Source organism: Ranitomeya imitator, chromosome 1, assembly GCF_032444005.1.
Source record: "Ranitomeya imitator isolate aRanImi1 chromosome 1, aRanImi1.pri, whole genome shotgun sequence".
NCBI classification, from domain to species: domain Eukaryota; kingdom Metazoa; phylum Chordata; class Amphibia; order Anura; family Dendrobatidae; genus Ranitomeya; species Ranitomeya imitator.
This window is the reverse complement of record NC_091282.1, coordinates 297370097-297389828: the sequence shown is the minus strand read 5'-3', so window position 1 is coordinate 297389828 and position 19732 is coordinate 297370097. Positions and strand designations below refer to the sequence as shown.

General features: G+C 35.0%; 3 protein-coding genes across 7 annotated transcripts in view; all 3 read left to right on the top strand.

Moving 5' to 3' along the window:
* Window positions 1-2205, top strand: part of LOC138670007 (immunoglobulin lambda-1 light chain-like) — a 310472-nt gene extending 308267 nt beyond the window's left edge. Inside the window, exons 3-4 of the mRNA XM_069756968.1 lie at window positions 516-551; window positions 1738-2205. Coding sequence (XP_069613069.1) covers window positions 516-551; window positions 1738-2054 — 353 coding nt within the window. The 3' untranslated portion in view covers window positions 2055-2205. The remainder of the gene's footprint in view (window positions 1-515; window positions 552-1737) is intronic.
* The window catches only part of LOC138669991 (immunoglobulin lambda-1 light chain-like), a 773781-nt gene extending 762549 nt beyond the window's left edge, over window positions 1-11232 (top strand). For 2 of the 3 annotated variants that reach the window (XM_069756956.1, XM_069756939.1), the window contains exons 3-4: window positions 8715-8750; window positions 10588-11232. In XM_069756956.1, the coding sequence (XP_069613057.1) occupies window positions 8715-8750; window positions 10588-10907 (356 nt within the window). In that variant the 3' untranslated portion in view covers window positions 10908-11232. Of the gene's footprint in view, window positions 1-8142; window positions 8177-8714; window positions 8751-10587 lie in introns of all 3 variants that reach the window. The other variant, XM_069756947.1, reaches the window with a different exon arrangement.
* Window positions 1-18073, top strand: part of LOC138670016 (immunoglobulin lambda-1 light chain-like) — a 348412-nt gene extending 330339 nt beyond the window's left edge. For 2 of the 3 annotated variants that reach the window (XM_069756996.1, XM_069756978.1), the window contains exons 3-4: window positions 4861-4896; window positions 17430-18073. In XM_069756996.1, coding sequence (XP_069613097.1) covers window positions 4861-4896; window positions 17430-17749 — 356 coding nt within the window. In that variant the 3' untranslated portion in view covers window positions 17750-18073. Of the gene's footprint in view, window positions 1-4860; window positions 4897-6145; window positions 6586-17429 lie in introns of those variants that run through there. The other variant, XM_069756987.1, reaches the window with a different exon arrangement.
* Window positions 18074-19732: the final 1659 nt, after the last annotated feature.

Genomic DNA, 19732 nt, shown 5'->3' with positions numbered 1-19732 from the left:
CCAAATTTCCATTTTTTTCACAAATAAACACAGGTAATATCGAAGAAATTTTACAACTATCATGAAGTACAATATGTCATGAGAAAACAATGTCAGAATCACTGGGAACCATTGAAGCGTTCCAGAGTTATAACCTCATAAAGGGACAGTGGTCAGAATTGTAAAAATTGGCCCGGTCATTAACGTGCAAACCACCCTCGGGGCTTAAGGGGTTAAATAACTGCAGATAAGAGGGATAACAATCAGATTTCGTGGTCAGTTAAACACACCAGTTTAGTCTGATATCGGCGGCAATAGATAATAATTGGTCAGATATCTATTTAATGTTAGAGAACTCTTAGGTCAGAGTTGTGCCACTCATGAATTTCAGTGCAACTGTTCTACAGTAAAAGAAGCAATCATCTCATACAGTGAACATATTAATAACTTCAGATTTCATGTTGACTTTTTTTCTAACAGCCATTCTGTATGTGACTAGACTTTACAGTTTTTGTACAGGTCTGTAGCACAGTGATTTATTTTTGGAGACGGAACCCAACTCAATGTTCTCAGTAAGTACCATAAATACTCAATATTATAACTTGTTCTATAGTTTCTTTTTAAAAACAAAATGCTTAACTGTTAATGTTTTATATAATACAAGTATAGTCTTGATTTTAATATATTTCTTTATGGTCAGTATTTAGTACATGATCTTATACTATCACATTTTGCCATCTGCCACTGTATTCTATAATATGTAGATTTGGCATACCTCTACTATATATATATATATATATATATATATATATATATATATATATATACATATATATATATATATATACATATATATATATATATATACATATATATATATTAAAATGTATATAAATTTTTTTAATCATTTATAGCCATTAGCTATAGAATTATGACATTGCTACAGCTTGTTTTTATGTTTTTTATTATGCATTGTGTGTTTGAGATGAACACTAATTGTTTCTTAGTTAAATATCGGTATGTGTAGTTGATCTCAAATATAATTATGTGTGAGAGTATAATATCTTGTGAGAAGTAACTTTAATATCAGTGATATATTTCAATCATCCCCATATAATTAACAGATTTTAGTGAACACAGATCAACCATTATTGGTGTACATGTGTGTTGCAAATTCTGATAAAAATGTAGTGAGATATATAGTACATTTTCATTTAGAGAGACAAGGGCGGTGACACTATCGATAAAATCTATATCTGCATAACCAACCAGGGAAATGTGCTGCTGTCATTATCATTTCAATATATATATCACAACAAAAATAAATCTTAGGTATGACCAGTAATTAATTTAACATACAAAGAACACATCCGATATGTTTATAATTTACTAGTAAGTACATACTACACTGTTGTCAATGTAGCCAGCTTTCTATACATATCACAAGTCTCTGTATACCTACAATACTTCATCTAAACATTGGTGAGAAAATAGTTTACTGTGAGTTTCTAATAATATTCTTCAGTAATATACATAGCACTTCTTGATCTCTCCATTTGCTGACTGAGTTGTAGACTTATGGGATAATATATTTTATACAATTTATGTCTTACTATATCATAAATTAGCCATTTTGTTTTATAACTTTTTAATATTCATATAAACATCAACTGAGAAGAAAAACAATAAAGTACAAGAAAATGTTGTACATTGTTTTGTAAAAGTAAAGTCTACTAACGCAGACTGTTTGTCCAACAGCCGGTGAAGTGAAGGCGCCCAGTGTATTCATCTATGGTCCCTCCGAAGAGGAGTTGAAGACAGATGAGGCCACCATGGTCTGCGCCATCAGTGCATATACCCCCAGGACTGTGTCTGTGGAATGGACAGTGGATGGGGCAAAGTGGACAAGTGGAGTACAGACCTCAACGGAAAGCAAACAGGCTGACAACCTGTACATGAAGAGCAGCTTCTTTAGCCTGTCCACCTCCGAGTACAACAAACATGAGGTGTACGGCTGTAAAGTCACTCATCAGGGCAAAGACTTCATCCAGACCATGGAGAGGTCAAAGTGTTAACATTCATTGTTATTAAACTGTGCTATATCTTCTTCTTTCTAACTCTCTTCTTTAATAGAAACTATTGCAATATATTAGTCACATGTTGTCTTTCTTATGTGTCATGCTATTCAGCTGTATTATCCAATAAAATAATTGTATCTCTATCAAATTGTTCTTGTTACTTGCAAGTAAGATAAAAGGACGTAAACATTAAACACTATTGCAAGAATCAACTCAGTCTTCATAAGTCTAGCCAAAAAAAAACAAATGATACGTTATTCAGACTGATGTCAATTTTTTCACTTTATTTCTTTTTAATTGCAATTATGCACATAAAAACATATCGTCATTATAAATATACATACTATATCAAATTGTACCAAGTCTATTTATCATCATAATACACACCTATGCATTATATGGACCATGGATCTCCTATCCCTATAAGATACACATATATATACTGTATAATATATACAGGGGTGGACATATGTGCAACCCATGAGGTAACATAGTAACATAGTTAGTAAGGCCGAAAAAAGACATTTGTCCATCCAGTTCAGCCTATATTCCATTATAATAAATACCCAGATCTACGTCCTTCTACAGAACCTAATAATTGTATGATACAATATTGTTCTGCTCCAGGAAGACATCCAGGCCTCTCTTGAACCCCTCGACTGAGTTCGCCATCACCACCTCCTCAGGCAAGCAATTCCAGATTCTCACTGCCCTAACAGTAAAGAATCCTCTTCTATGTTGGTGGAAAAACCTTCTCTCCTCCAGACGCAAAGAATGCCCCCTTGTGCCCGTCACCTTCCTTGGTATAAACAGATCCTCAGCGAGATATTTGTATTGTCCCCTTATATACTTATACATGGTTATTAGATCGCCCCTCAGTCGTCTTTTTTCTAGACTAAATAATCCTAATTTCGCTAATCTATCTGGGTATTGTAGTTCTCCCATCCCCTTTATTAATTTTGTTGCCCTCCTTTGGTAAGGTAAGGGGTCGCATTTCCATCTCCAAAGCAGGTGGAATTGTGTATTATAACGAGTTATTTGGCTGCAAAGGACACGTTTACTATTTTTGCACAGGGTCCCTCTACTGTCTGTGCCCACCAGTGTGTGGGTATGTATATATATATATATACATACTAGATTGTGGCCCGATTCTAACGCATCGGGTATTCTAGAATATGCATGTTCCCGTAGTATATGGACAATGATGATTCCAGAATTCGCGGCAGACTGTGCCCGTCGCTGATTGGTTGAGGCAACCTTTATGACATCATCGTCGCCATGGCAACCATTATGACATCTACGTCGATACTGTGCCCGTTGCTGATTGGTCGAGGCCTGTCGGCATCGACCAATCAGAGACGCGGGATGTCTACGTCCTTTATGACATAATCGTCGCTGTGCCCGTCGCTGATTGGTCGAGGCCTGGCGGCCTCGACCAATCAGAGACGCGGGATTTCCAGGACAGACAGACAGACAGAAAGACAGACAGACAGACGGAAAAACCCTTAGACAATTATATATATAGATATTTCTACTGCAAATGTATAAATATTTCCCAAAAGATAGATAGATTGTCCATTGTACAGTTGAGCAAAACTGTTTGAAAGATCCTGGTTCAGCAACCAAATCAGTAATTGATAGCATCCGGACCAGAACACTGGGAGCCTCCTGGTACCTGACAGCATCCTGGGGAAGTTGGCAGAACTCTGGTCTGACTGCCATAGAGGACCAATGTGACCACTGGATCAACGTCCTGCAAGTGGTTTTTCTGAACTCTAATAGACATACAGGAGATAAATACAATAACCATGCAATACTTCAAGTTGACATTATGTGTCATTCTTATTTTGCTTTATTTATTAAAAAATCACATTATTGTTTTCTCTTGATCTCATAATATCAGTCAGTTTTTCATAAGAGTTCAGCTCCATAGATAAGCCCAGAAATGGTAATCGTGGCCAAACACATAATTGTGGCAATATACAGTGTTATATGGAATCTAAGAATAACATAACCTCTTATAGGGCTGCAATGTTTTACACAATCCTACGTTGCACCTTACTAAATATAGAAATAAATGATCATTATTACATCACCTACAATATCACATCTGTCACAGTATTTTCAGCAAATAACTAGTAAATTCCTGATGTAAATTTTCTATCTACATTTTTGGTGGATTGAAATGATCATTCCAATGCTTCATATAATATGAGGTATACATCAATAAGGGGTGCCTTAATGATATCACCTGCCCATCTCCCACAACAAACCCCATCTTTAAAAATGGCACATGGTAAATAAGAGAAAATATAGTATACAATCACACGGAGGACTGAAATTGCTCTGAGTTGGCCATTTATACATAATTTGTTGACATAGACTTATAGTATTTCTCATTTTCCTATTACAGTCTTCCTAAAACTTTCTGATCCCTAATGAAGTTATCGTTCAGATGAAATTTATACACCATTACAATAATAATTGGTAGACAGATTTTTAGATCAGTTTTCTGTAAGATGAGACAAATTTCAATCCAATAACCTGGCCATTGACATGCATCAGTTTAGTTTGATGTTGGTCTGATTGTATAGCATTGGTTATTGATCTTTACATGTAGAGATCGCTTATGCCAGCGTTGAACCACACACAGAATAGAGCACTATTTGTCTATAATATAAGCAGCAATCATCTCCCCATACACCATTCAACACCATCAAATTTCATCTTGACTTCACCCCTATCAGCCATTCTCTATGTAACAATACGATACAGTTTTTGTACAGGTCTGTAACACTGTGATGGATTTTTGGAGAAGGAACCCAACTTAATGTTCTCAGTAAGTACCATAATTACTATCAATATTTGTCCTTGTCCTTTACCTTCTTCTTTAGGAAAATAGTTAAATGTTAATATTTTATATAATAAAATATCTTTTTAATTTTTAACATTCCTTTTATAACAAGTATTTAGAAGATGATCCTATACTATCAGTTCTACCATCTACCACTGTTTATCAAACATATACATCTAGCATTGATCTTTTATTTTGACAAAGTAGAACAACTTCTAACCATTAGCTTAAAAAGTATAAAATCGCTATACTTTACGTTTAATATTTAATGTTGTTATTATAATAATATATAATAATATATAATATATATATATATAATTTAATGTATTATATATTATTTTATATTAATATATATAATAATAAATTATTTTATATTATATAATATAACATAATTGTGTGTGTTGTGTCCCTACTGATTTTCACTATAAGATGAGCAGTAATACTTAGCTATATACTAGTATGTTGCTCTGCGGTTGAATTGAAAGGTAATGTAAAACAATTCTCTCATGTTAACAGTAAAATTAATATTTGTGGCAGAAGTCTACAATATTCTCACATGATTAACAGATTTCAGTGAATACAGGTCAAGCATTATCAGTGTACATCTATTGTAAATGCTGAGAATAAAAATCTGATACAATATATAGCACATTTACACCCAGAGAGACAATAGCATCTAAAATACACATGTAGATAACAGACCAGAGAAATGTGCTGCTGCCATTATCACGTGGCGATTTATCACAAAATGTACAAATTTTAGATACGACCTGCAATCATTTTAACATAAAAAGTAGAACTCCTCAGATGTGTTTATTATATACAGTATTACTACTAATTATAACCAGTTATATATTCTCTATATTGTAAGTATTTAATCAGCTTTCCATACATATCACTATTCACAAGTCTCTGTATACCTTCAGTACGTACTAAACACATTGGTGAGAAAACAGGTTACTGATAATTTCTAATAATAATCTTCAGTAATACATATAGCCCTTCTGCTCTCAGTCTTGATCTCTCCAGTTGCTGTGGAGCAAGATGTAGAGTTATGGGATAATATATTTTATACAATTTATGTCTTACTATATCATAAATTAGCCATTTTGTTTTATAACTTTTTAACATTCATATAAACATCAACTGAGAAGAAAAACAATAAAGTACAAGAAAATGTTGTATATTATTTTCTAAAAGTAAAGTCTACTAACGCAGACTGTTTGTCCAACAGCCGGTGAAGTGAAGGCGCCCAGTGTATTCATCTATGGTCCCTCCGAAGAGGAGTTGAAGACAGATACAGCCACCATGGTCTGCGCCATCAGTGCATATACCCCCAGGACTGTGTCTGTGGAATGGACAGTAGATGGGGCAAAGTGGACAAGCGGAATACAAACTTCAACGGAAAGCAAACAGGCTGATAACCTGTACATGAAGAGCAGCTTCTTTAGCCTGTCCACCTCCGAGTACAACAAACACAAGGAGTACGGCTGTAAAGTCACTCATCAGGGCAAAGACTTCATCCAGACCATGGAGAGGTCAAAGTGTCAATAATGTTCACTGTTCTTAACGTTTGTTACATTTTTATCTTTCTTAATCTCTTCTTTAGTCACATTCTGACTTTCATATGTCATTATATTCTGCTGTATTCTCAAATAAAATATAATCACCAAATTGTGTTTGTTATTTGTAAAAAAAGATAAAGGGACGAAAGCAGAAAATACTACCACTACCAAAGGGAATCCAATCTTCATAAACATAATGTCAGTGAATTACATATACTTATAATACTGGAGATATATATATATATATATATATATATATATTTTAAAGATATATGTATGTATGCATATATACACTAAATATATATATTTATAGATGGCATATATATATTTATATATATAAAAAGAGAGTGATATTATTATTTATATATTATATATATATACATTGATTCCATGGTGCTGTACATGAAAAAGGGGTAACATCAAAATACAAATATCACTGACAGTAAACAAAACTAACAATGACAGACTGGTACAGAGGGAAGAGGTAGAGATATAGATATATGATATAGATATTATATATATATATATATATATATATATACACACACACACACACACAATACACAGTGAATATATGTTGTTTAAAAGGCATCTGCTATTAGCAAATAAACAAATCCTAACGTGATTCATCAAAGGCCTTGATTACAGTCAGAATGTGTTGGTGAGGCATTTGTCATGATATAATTAATGACTATTTTGTGCTTTTCTGCTAATAAAAGCGGCTATTAGGCCTGGTTTAAAAGGTGCACAAGGTACAGTCTTGCCCATTAAGCAGCCTCTGAGCAGCTACATGTAAGCCGATTGGTGGCAGATTAATGGCGCGCTAAGACAGGCTAACCTCAATTCTGGGAGCACAGAACGATCATTAATACATTGCTCTATAGTGAAGGAATATCGCTAATGGCAGCATATCTCCTGTTTACATGAGACAATGTGCTGCCAATAACAATGATTTGTACTTTTACTTACAAATTATTACACTGTACAAATAAACGATTGGGGATTCAGCCAGTATTTGCCCTCCTGTTTAGACAGGCTAATAGCCAGGAATAAGCATTCCTACAAATGTTTGTTCCCTGATAATCTGCCCCTCTAGTTGGGCCTTATGCACATAGACCACTATATATAACATGACTTAGCTGTTCAATTGGGTCAACTGGTCCTGTGCTGAAAGAACACAACCTCATGTAATGGAGAACAACTGATAAGGAAACCGAAAAGGAAATAACTTTTGGAGCAAATACCTGAGATAGGCAGATGTGAACCTGAATTATACCATATTTATTGATATAACACTCCACTACCATTAATTATATCTTATATTGTAGTTACCACTGAATATTATGAATCCATAGAGATATGATGCTGTTGGCACTGAAGTCAATAAGCTGCATGAACAATCCTGGTCGTCCAGCATGGGAGACTCTCTCTGTAGCCGTTGTCCACTTTGGCTAATTAATGAAAGTTCTAAACGAGGGATCCCCATCTAATAACATGGAATTCACTGGTATGGAATTAAAAATGGATTCTCTAACAGTTCAGTTACACTGGATATTCACATTTTATATTGCTAAGCCACATAAGTCGGTTGTTCTTCACCCGAAATTATCTTCAGCATTTAAACCATGTTGGAAGGTTATTGTATTGTTGTCAAGCACTGTGGGCTATATTTGGAGAGGGAACGCAAGTCATCGTCCTCAGTAAGTACCATCATTTACCAAATACCGTAAATATTATCATATTTCAACCTTATCTTACTTGTGATAAAAGAAAAACAATTTATTAAGAAAAACTACTTAGGACAAAATATTTTTTGTTGACTTTTTGAAGTAATGTATTTTAGCCGGGTGACATTTAGCTGTTTATGATTGTGAAAGCTTAATTCACTGCCTATGGTAATAGGTTTGGAGACATTTAACCTATAAAGTACTGAACTGAGCGGAAGTTGGAATCAAATGCAATTTTTCTAACAGTCTTTGATCCAGGTTTTTTTTTTTCCGCCAAAGCTAGAAGTTCCCACAAAAGGATGGGATAAAGGAAATACTAATATATCTATTTTTTATATCCAAAACTGTAGGTTAATAAAAACTGCATGTATGATTACAATCTGTGTTGTGGATTAATATTATTCCTAATTAAATGTGTACAACTATTCTGAGATTTAAAAAGTCAGGTATTTATGATAAAATCTAGCAACAACAGAATTGTAGTTTTCGTACAGCTCTAAAACATTGTGGTGGATGTTTGGAGACGGAAGCCAAGTTATCGTTCTAAGTAAGTCCCATCTCTACTCACTCACTCAAAGATGACTTATCTCATCTATATCTATATCTCATCATTTTTATTTATTTATTTTGCTTTGATTTCTATATTTCTTTTACCCACATTTTAAGTATTTATTATTTACATTTTAATTTCACGACGATTATATATATATATATATATATATATATATATATATATATATACATATATATATATATATATATTAACATATTATCTACAGGTTTTTTTTTTTTTTAAATAATATCTGCCGAGCTATAATAGTTTGTTAAAAAACTAAAGCAATATATTAATTATAAATCTAGCCACAATAGTATTATAGTTTTTGTACACTTTCTACTAGTTTTTGTACAGCTATAAAATATTGTGGTGGATGTTTGGAGATGGAAGCCAACTTATCGTTCTATGTAAGTCCCATATCTACTCACTCCAGATGACATCTCATCTTTATAATTTTTATTTACATATTTTTCTTTGACTTTCATATTCATTTCCTCATATGTTAAGTTTCAGAGTATTTTATATCTCAGCGTATGGTCAATAGTTTAAAAAAAAATTATCACTGCTGGGCAACATTGTTTTTTTTTGGATGACTTGGCACAAAGTACAAATGTTACACTGCAATTTTAAAAAGTGAGCAACTGAGGTACAGTTTGCTAAATAAATACATATACAAGAGGACATTTCACATATATTCCTATCATATATATGTAATATATTATTGTATAAATCTTATGTTTTATATAATAAATCATGCTTTTTATCTCTTCTTAAAGCCCTTTGGCCACTAGAGGTGAAAATAAGGTGCGCTTACACAAGCAGTCCTGGGGTACTAAACCACCATTGATCAGCTCTTTATTTTCTCTTCAGTGGACATTTAGTAGCCTATTTGGACAGGTCAACCCCACTTCAGATGCCCTCTAAACAATCTGTAACAAGTCATTCAGTGTCCATAGGATGTCATTGTTCTCAGCATTGCAAGTCAGGACAATTCCCTGCCAAAAATGATGATCTTTTGTGCAGCACAAAAGATCATTTCATCCAACAAATGAGTATTTTGCTCTTTTGTAGAGTGATTGTCAGCCAGTTTAGCCTGCAAGATTATCAGATAATCTTGAAGTGTAAATGGGTCCTTAAAGTTTATCGAATTCCATAGTTGTATTCCCTTTCCTATGCTCTAAAGGAAATTATTATTATCATAGTATTTGTTCAATCACAACAATGTTGTTCCCACTATGAATTACTTAAATAGCACAAATTGTATTGATGAGAAGCTGGAAGTCTCAGACCAATAGGTTCTGTCACAGATGTCGGTTACAGGTGTCCTCTCATAAATGCACGCTTACAGTGTTGCAGTATAGAAAGTCAGACTGTGTTTAATGATATAGTTTAAATCAATTATTAGATATGTTTAAGTGACTAATGACAGAAATACACAAGGAACCTTGCTTTTGACATACACTAAGTCCATAAAAATTGACAATAATTCAAATATCACTTTTATTTTCCAAGCAATTTTCAGGTTTGAAAAGAGATGAGTAAAAGTGGACAGGATTTATTCTACAGCATGAAAATAGTGAACATTGTGGCACAAAACTACAGTTTCTCTTAGCAGGCATAGATTTCAGTTTCTGCCTTTAGGACAGTTTGCTATGTGCAAAATCGATGAATAAATTAGGCATTATTTACTTCAACAGTCTATTTATAAACTGGTGTATAAATTAGAAGACATAATAAATCTAGGTTTAAATGTTATAACAAGCTTCTAAAAAGCAAGATAAAGGTTTGTGTCTTGGTTGTGACTATGTCTTCTATATATATCCAACAGCCGGTGAAGTGAAGGTGCCCAGTGTATTTATTTATGGTCCATCTGAAGAGGAGTTGAAGACAGATAAGGCCACCATGGTCTGCGCCATCAGTGCATATACCCCCAGGACTGTGTCTGTGGATTGGACAGTGGATGGGGCAAAGTGGACAACCGGAATACAAGCCTCAACGGAAAGCAAACAGGCTGATAACCTGTACATGAAGAGCAGCTTTCTTAGCCTGCCCACCTCCGAGTACAACAAACATGACGAGTACGGTTGTAAAGTCACTCATCAGGGGAACGAGATCTTCCAGACTTTTAAGAAATCTGAATGTCATTAGTGCATACCCTGCTTTGCTTACGACTTCATTGATATTATTAGAATATAAGCCAATGATTTTTAAGCATTTATTATTTTGGTCACAGTGTATGACCTGTCCAATAATTATATTCTTTGATATAATGATGAACTATAGTGAAAAAAAAGTTTCTAACTTTTAGTTCAAGTTTGCTAAGTAACTAAGTCCTGTCCTGTACTTGTTGTAGTATGTAATTCACTGTTTCTTGGACCTTTCACTTAATGAAAGCTGTCACCAAGAAGTAACTTGTGCTTACTATGTCTGCTATGTTACTTTCACATTAATAAAGCAATTATTTGTATCACAATGAAGTTGGTATTTTGTTCTACTAAAATTTATTCCTAACAGGTCACAAATGCTGAGAATAAAATTCTAGTTAATTATATAATATATATTATGTAGTAAAACATTAGTAACCCTGTATATATATAAAATTCTATAATTGTGATATATATATATATATATATACGTATATATATATATATATATATATATACACAAACACTGACACACACATACACAATATATGTATACCGTATTTTCAGGCGTATAAGATGACTTTTTAACCCCTGAAAATCTTCTCAAAAGTCGGGGGTCGTCTTATACGCCGGGCACGGCATGTGCAAGGATCGGTCCTGGATGGTTCCCAGGGTCTGGAGGAGAGGAGACTCTCCTTCAGGCCCTTGGATCCATATTAACCCTGCTGTTCTGTTGGTCAAAAATGACCGACTTTGAACTTCAATATTCTTTAAAATATTCAAGATGCGGCTCTGAAACCCGTGGCCGACCGACCCATCCTCATTTAAGTCAATCAACCACAAGTTTCAGAACCGCATCTTGAACACCCCAAAAAATACCAAAGTTCAAAATAGGTCTCCCCAGACCGAACAGAACAGCAGGGTTAATATAAAAAAAAGAATAAAATTAAAAAATATGGATATACTTACCGTCCGATGGCCCCGGCTCTCAGCGGTGCAAGCGGCGGCCTCCGTTCCCAAGGATGCATTGCGGTCAGTACCGGAGATGACATGGCGGTCGCGTGACCGCGACGTCATCTCCGGTCCTGAGCACTGGCCAATCAAACACAGTAATACTGTTGTTTTTAAACCAGGTACTGGTACTTTTGGCAGTGTGGACAGGTGCCAAGTCCTGCTGGAGAATGAAATTTCCATCTCCAAAAAGCTTGTCGGCAGAGGGAAGCATGAAGTGCAGTAAAACTTCCTTTTAGATGGCTTGATAAAACACAGTGGACCTACACCAGCAGATGACCTGGCTCCTCAAACCATCACTGATTGTGGAATCATCACACTAGACCTGAAGCAGCTTGGATTGTGTGCCTCTCCACTCTTCCTCCAAACTCTGGGACCTTGATTTCCAAATAAATGCAAAATTTACTTTCATCTGAAAACAACACCTTGTCAACTGAGCAACATTCCAGTTCTTTTTCTCCTTTGCCCAGGTAAGATGCTTTTGGCATTGTCTTTTGGTCATGAATGGCTTCATACAAGGAATGTGACACTTGTAGCCCATGTCCTGGATATGTCTGTTTGTGGTGGCTCTTTAAGTAATGACTCCAGCAGCAGTCCACTCCTTGTGAATCTCCCCCAAATTTTTGAATGGCCTTTTTGTTACAATCCTTTCAAGGCTGTGGTTATCCCAGTTGCTTGTGAACCTTTTTCTACCACACTTTTTCCTTCCACTCAACTTTCCATTAATATGCTTGGATACAGCACTCTTTAACAATAACCTTTTGTGGCTTACCCTCCTTGTGGAGTGTGTCAATGACTGCCTTCTGGACATCTGTCAAATCAGCAGTCTTCCCCATGATTGTGGAGCCTACTGAAACAGACTAAGGGACCTATTAAAATGCTTAGGAAGCCTTTACAGGTGTTTTTTCTTAATTATTCTAATTAACTGAGATAATGTCTTTTGGGTTTTCATTGGCTGTAACCCATAATCATCACCATTAACAGAAATAAACACTTGAAATAGATCACTCTGTAATGACTCTATTACTATTATTAACTTTTTGATGATATTGTAATTATGTGAGAAGCACCTGTATTTACATAAATGCATATATATTTATTGATATTTATATATACATATATATACACACATATGTGTATAGCTATATATATTTCTATATATCGATATATAGAGAGAGATACATAAACTAGCTATTGAACTCATTCTACGCCCGAGTGGCAAGCATTTATATTGGTATATGGTTTCCATCCTGGTATGTGCTGCTTCCATCCTGCGCCCTAATCTTGTCATGTGCTGCTACTATCTTGCGCCCCCATCCTGTTATATGCTGCTCCCATCCTGCGCCCCCTTCCTGTCATGTGCAGCCCCCATCCTGCGCCCTCATCCTGTTTTGTGCGCCCCCAATCTTGTAATGTGCTACTCTCTTCCTGTGCCCTCATCCTGTCATGTGCTCCCATCCTGCGCCCCAATCCTGTCATGTTCTCCCATTCTGCGCCCCCATTCTGTCATGTGCAGTAAAAAGTCACTGGCTTGCTCTGCTAATGTATTTTCTATTTATATTCAGTAGAAAGTGGCTGGATTGCTCCGCTGATGTATTTTATATATAGATTCAGTCTAAATATGGTGCCAGAAAGCACAGACTGCGCAGGCGCCAATTCCGGCGCCACAACCCTCTTGGGCCACAATCCTCATCCCCGATTGCGTAACTCTGTGGGGTCCAGACTGTGCAGGCGCGTCGCGCTAGTGCAGTCTATAAAGGCTTCAGACAGAGTGACGCTCCTAGCATTATTTTACAGATATAAAGTATGTGGTAATTATATAATATTTCAATGTGCATCTGAAGCTAGCAAAATACAAATCCTGTTTTGAATTGTCAAAGTGTTTAATTACATTCAGAATGAGTTCGTAAGGCAGATGTGATTATACAATTAGTGACTAGTGACTATTTTGTTTTTTTACTGTTTAATCAAAGCGACTATTAGGCCTGGTTACAAGGTGAACAAGGTACAGTCATACTCAAAAAACAGTCTCTGAGCAGCTACCTGTAAGCCAATCGGTGGTTGTTTAATGGCGTATTTAGACAGGCTGACCTCAATTAGCAATTAGCATTATATTTTCTGTTTACATCGGACAATGTGCTGCCGATAACAATGATTTTTACATCTGCTTAAAAATTGTCACACAAGCAAAAAATATTTTTCATTCATTCATTTTTCATCTGGCCCTCCTGTTTAGACAGGCCAAAAGCCAAGAATAAGCATTGCTAGAAAAGTTTGTTCCCTGATCATCAACCCCTCTCAGTGGGCCTTATGTACCATTATATATAACATGATATTGTTATTCAATTGGGCCAACTGGTGTTGTGCTGAAAGAACACAACCTCATGTAATGGAGCTGATAAGGAAACTGAAAAGAAAATAACTTTGTGAGCAAATACCTGAGATAGGCAGATGTGGACCTGAATTATGCAATGTTTATTGATTTAATACCCCACTACCATTAATTGTACCTCTTATTATAGTTACTACTTGTAGATTGTGAGCCCTCACGGGCCGGGTCCTCTCTCCTCCTGTACTAGTAAGTTTATTATGTATTCCCCTTTTTACATGTAAAGCGCCATGGAATAATTGGTTTTATACTAATAAATAATAATTATAATACTAAATATTATGAATCCATAGGAATAGGATGCTGTTTGCATTGAAGTCAATAAGCTACATGAACAATCCTGGTCGTCCAGCGCGGAAGACTCTCTTTGTAGCTGTTGTCCACTTTGGCTAATTAAGGAAAGTTCTAAACGAGGGATCCTCATCTAACAACATGGAATTCACTGATATGGAATTAAAAATGGGTTTTCTAACAACTCAATTAAACTGGATATTCCTATTTTACATTACTAACCCACATAAGTCGGCTGTTCTTCATTCACCCGAAATTATCTACAGCATATACACCATGTTGGAAGGTTATTGTATTACTAGCAAGCACTGTGGGCTATATTTGGAGAAGGAACGCAAGTCATCGTCCTCAGTAAGTGCCACCATTTACCAAATAAAAATGTAATCATATTTCAATCTTATCTTATTTGGGATAATTTATTAAGAAAAGTTATCTCAGACAAACATGTTTGTGTATTATTTTAAGTAATAAACTGTACTAATATATCTCTTCTTTGTATCCATAACTGTACTTTGATTATTATTATTTTATAACAACTGCATAAAATCTGAATGTATGGATACAATTTGCGTTGGGTGTTATACGGTTACTAATTATATGTATGCACCTATTCTGAGTGGTAATAGCTTGTTTAAAAAAAATAGAAAAAAAGTCAGGTATTTATAAAGGATCTAGCCACAACATTATAGTTTTTGTACAGCACTAAAACATTGTGGTGGATATTTGGAGATGGAAGTCAACTTATCGTTCCAAGTAAGTCCCATATCTAGTCACTCACTTATGTTGACTTATTTCATCTTTATCATTCTGTTTTACCAAATTTTATGTAATTCTTATAATTTTTTTACTTAAATTTTAAGTTTACCCGGATTTTTCATATATTGACTGACATATAGTCTACAGTTTTGGGATTTTGTTTAGTTTTTTTAAATAATCTCTCCTGAGTTGTAATAGTTTGTTAAAAAAAAAAACTAATAGAAATATATTAATCATAGATCTAGTCACAACAGTATTATCTTTTTTGTAGCTAAAATGCTTCACATGCATCAAAGCAAGCAATAATTATGGATCCTTTTGGCTGGATTCCCACGTGCAGTTTTATAAGACCCTTGTAACAATTTTTTTTAAGGAATACTAATATATATCTTCTTTAAAACTAAAATTTGGGGTGGCTTAAAACTGCATAAAATACTGCATGCATGAATACAATTTGCGTTGTATGTATCATACTGTTCCTAATTGAATTTATGCACCTCTTCTGAGTTGTAATAGTTTACTAAACATTAAAGTCGGGTATGATGGATCTAGCCACAACAATATTATAATTTTGTATAGTTTGTACTAGTTTTTGTACAGCTATAAAACATTGTGGTTCTTGTTTGGAGATGGAAGCCAACTTATCGTTCCTAGTAAGTCCCAAATTTATTCATTCACGCAAAGATGCCTTATTTCCTTGATATCATTTTATTTGACATATTTTTCTTTGACTTTTATATTTAAATTACTCAAATGTTAAGTATAAAGTTAATAATTTTAAAAAGTAATCACCGCTGGGAGACATTTTTTTTGGGGGGATAACGTGGTACAAAGTACAAACGTTACAGTGCAATTTTAGAAAAAAGTGAACAATTGAGGTAGGGTTAAATAAATACACATACAAGAAAAGATTTCACACAATTTCCTTTCATATATATTTAATATATTATTGAATAAATCTCAAATATTTTATGTTAAATCTAATGATTTTTTATCTCCTATAGCCTTTTGGCCACTAAAGGTGGAAATAAGGTTCATTTTCGCTGACCTGGGGGACTAAACCACCACTGATCCTCTGTTTATTGCTGATCAGCTGACGCTTAGTAGCCTATTTGGACAGGCTGACTCCACTGCTGATGCACTTTAAACAAATCGTAGTAGATCGTTCAGTGTGCACAGGATGTCATTGTTCTCAGTAGTGTGAGTCCTGTTTACACAGGACAATTCCCTGCCTAGAAAGATGATCTTTTGTGCAGCACATCATTTCATCCAACAAACGACTATTTTGCTCATTTGTTGGGTGATTGGCAGCCAGTTTAGCCCGCAAAATTATCGTATAATCTTGAAGTGTAGATTGGCCTGTATAGTTTATCGAATTCCATAGTTGTCTCCCTTTTCCTATGCTATAAAGGAGAATATTAATATAATAGTAAATTGATATTTGTTCAGTCGCAACAAATGTTCTTTCCACTATGAATTACTTAAATAATATAAACTGTATTGATGAGAAGCTGGAAGTCTCAGACCAATAGGTTCTGTCACGCATGTCTGTTACAGGTGTCCTCTCACAAATGTGCACACTTAGCACTGTGATTGTATAGAAAGTCAGACTGTGTTTGTTTAATGATTCAATTTACATCAATTATTAGATATGTCTAAAGAGCTAATGACAGGAATACCCAAGGAGCCTTGGCTTTGACATACACTGAGTCCGTAAAAGTTGCCAATAATTCAAATGTCATGTTTCTGCACTTTTTCCCAACGTTTTTCTGGTTTGAAAAGTGGTGATGAAAAATGGACAGGATTTATTCTATAGCACGAAAATAGTGAACAATGTCGCATAAACCTATAAATTCTATTAGCAGGTATAGATTTCATTTTCTACTTTCAAGACAGTTTGATATATGCAAAATCAATTAATAAATTAGGCATTGTTTACTTCAACAGTCTTATTTTAAACCGTTGTATAATTTACAAGATATAATAAATCTAGGTCTAAATGATGTAGAAATCTTCAATAAGGCAACAGATAAGGTTTGTGTCTTGGTTGTGACTATGTCTTTCATATATATCCAACAGCCGGAGAAGTGAAGGTGCCCAGTGTATTTATTTATGGTCCCTCTGAAGAGGAGTTGAAGACAGATAAGGCCACCATGGTCTGCGCCATCAGTGCATATACCCCCAGGACTGTGTCTGTGGATTGGACAGTGGATGGGACAAAGTGGACAACCGGAATACAAACTTCAACGGAAAGCAAACAGGCTGATAACCTGTACATGAAGAGCAGCTTCATTAGCCTGTCCACCTCCGAGTACAACAAACATGATGAGTACGGCTGTAAAGTCACTCATCAGGGGAATGTGATCATGCAGACCTTCAAGAGATCTGAATGTCATTAGTGTTCACCCTGCTCTGTTTACTACATCATTGATATTATTAGACTTTTAGACAATGATTTTTAAGCATTTATTATTATTGTCACACAGTATGACCTGTCCAATAATTATCTTCTGTGATATAATGAACTATAGTAAAAAAAAATGTTTCTTACTTTTAGTTTAAGTCAACTGAGTAACTAAGTCCTGTCCTGTACTTCTTATAGTGTGGCATTCAATGTTTCTTGGACGTTTCACTTAATGAAAGCTGTTACCAAGATGTAACTTGTGCTTTCTATTTCTGTTATTTCTGTTTCACATTAATAAAGCAATTGTTTTGTATCATTATGAAGTTGTTTTTTACTGCAGGTTAGACGTAACTGATGGATATAACTAATGAATTGGTACAGATGTTAAACTTTGCATTAGATTTGTTTCTATTGCCATGAATATTGATCATTAGGATAAGGTTTCACAAATTTTAATTCCTCTGAATATGGAATTTATGTTATCTGATTTCAACTTTGAGATTAGATTTTAGAAAACTCAAACCACACCAGGTGCAATACAACCACAGTGCAATATGCAATAAGACCTTTATCGGAAGTGTGCTGTCTAAGCACTGCAGCACTGGAATCATGAACAATCAGGTCCAAAGGAAACAACCATAAAAACAATAAAAATTCAAAAATAGAGCCCACAGACCTTTAGTATCAAATTATTGTACAGATACACATTGGTAATACAGGTAATATACACTGGGGGGGGGGGGGGGGTGGCCCCTTCAGATCTCCGGGGCACCATTATCCAAACAAGGGTTTGATTTCAAACAGTGCTTGGTTTCTAGTCACTTTCCTAGTTTAGATGAGGCTTGACTTGGCACACAAAGAGTTGAGAAATTACTGATAGAGAGTGACCATCAATTTTAATAATTTACATCTTGACATGATCAAATGGCTTTTGCACTTTTTGATCAAAAAATTTAAACTAAGTATCTACTTGTACAGCCATATTGGAATTAATTTATTTAGTAGTCAGTGTGCACTGATGAATAATGTATAACCAGAAAAATCATGTCTTCTAGATATATTCATTGTTTAATGTGCAAACAACACATTTCAATTATGACCAGTGGGCTTCTTCAGAATTACACAAAATCAACAGTATCCTATTCACGAATTTGAATTTATCCACACGTCTATGTCGGTAGGTAGTTACCGACCTTAGACGTATGGATACGTCCAGGTGATTTTGCGCGCACAGAGGCTGTGCATGCGCAGTCGCCGCAAGGGATCAGTTGATTCCCACAGCTGATACCTGGCACTCAGTGCCAGGAGTGGTGCTCACACCCCTCTGCCATGCGATCGGCGCCCCTGCATTGTCATCGCGGAGGCCTGATCGTTGTCGTAATGACCCGATGTCATCATGGCGACATCTTGGTCACTAGTAAGAAAGTAAGATCATGCTCATGCATTCCATTGCTTTATAACAGAGATCAGATTGCAGAAAGTGATAGTACCATTGTGGGACTAAGTAAAAAAAATCATAATAATAAAAAAAAAATGATTGTACCAATAAATAAATATTTTTATGAAAAAAACAATAAAAGTACACGTTTGGTATCACGGTGACCAGAATGACCCAACCTATAATACTTTCCCACAAGTTTACCCCTTCAGTGAACACCGTAAAAAAAAGAAACAAAGTAAAACACGAAGCTGCCTTATCATACCGCTGAACAAAGAATGGAATAAAACGTGATAAAAAAGATGAATATAAATAAAAATGATACAGCTGAAATGTCATCTTGTCCCACAAAAAACAAGTTGCCATAGAGTGCTATCAGTGGAAAAATAAAAAAGTTATAGCTCTCAGGATAAAGTGATCCAAAAATATTTTATTTTCTATAAAAGAGAATTTATTATGTAAAAGCACCAAAACATTAAAAATATATATAAACGTGGCATTGCTGCAATCGTACTGTCCCGAAGAAAAAAGCCACCTTAT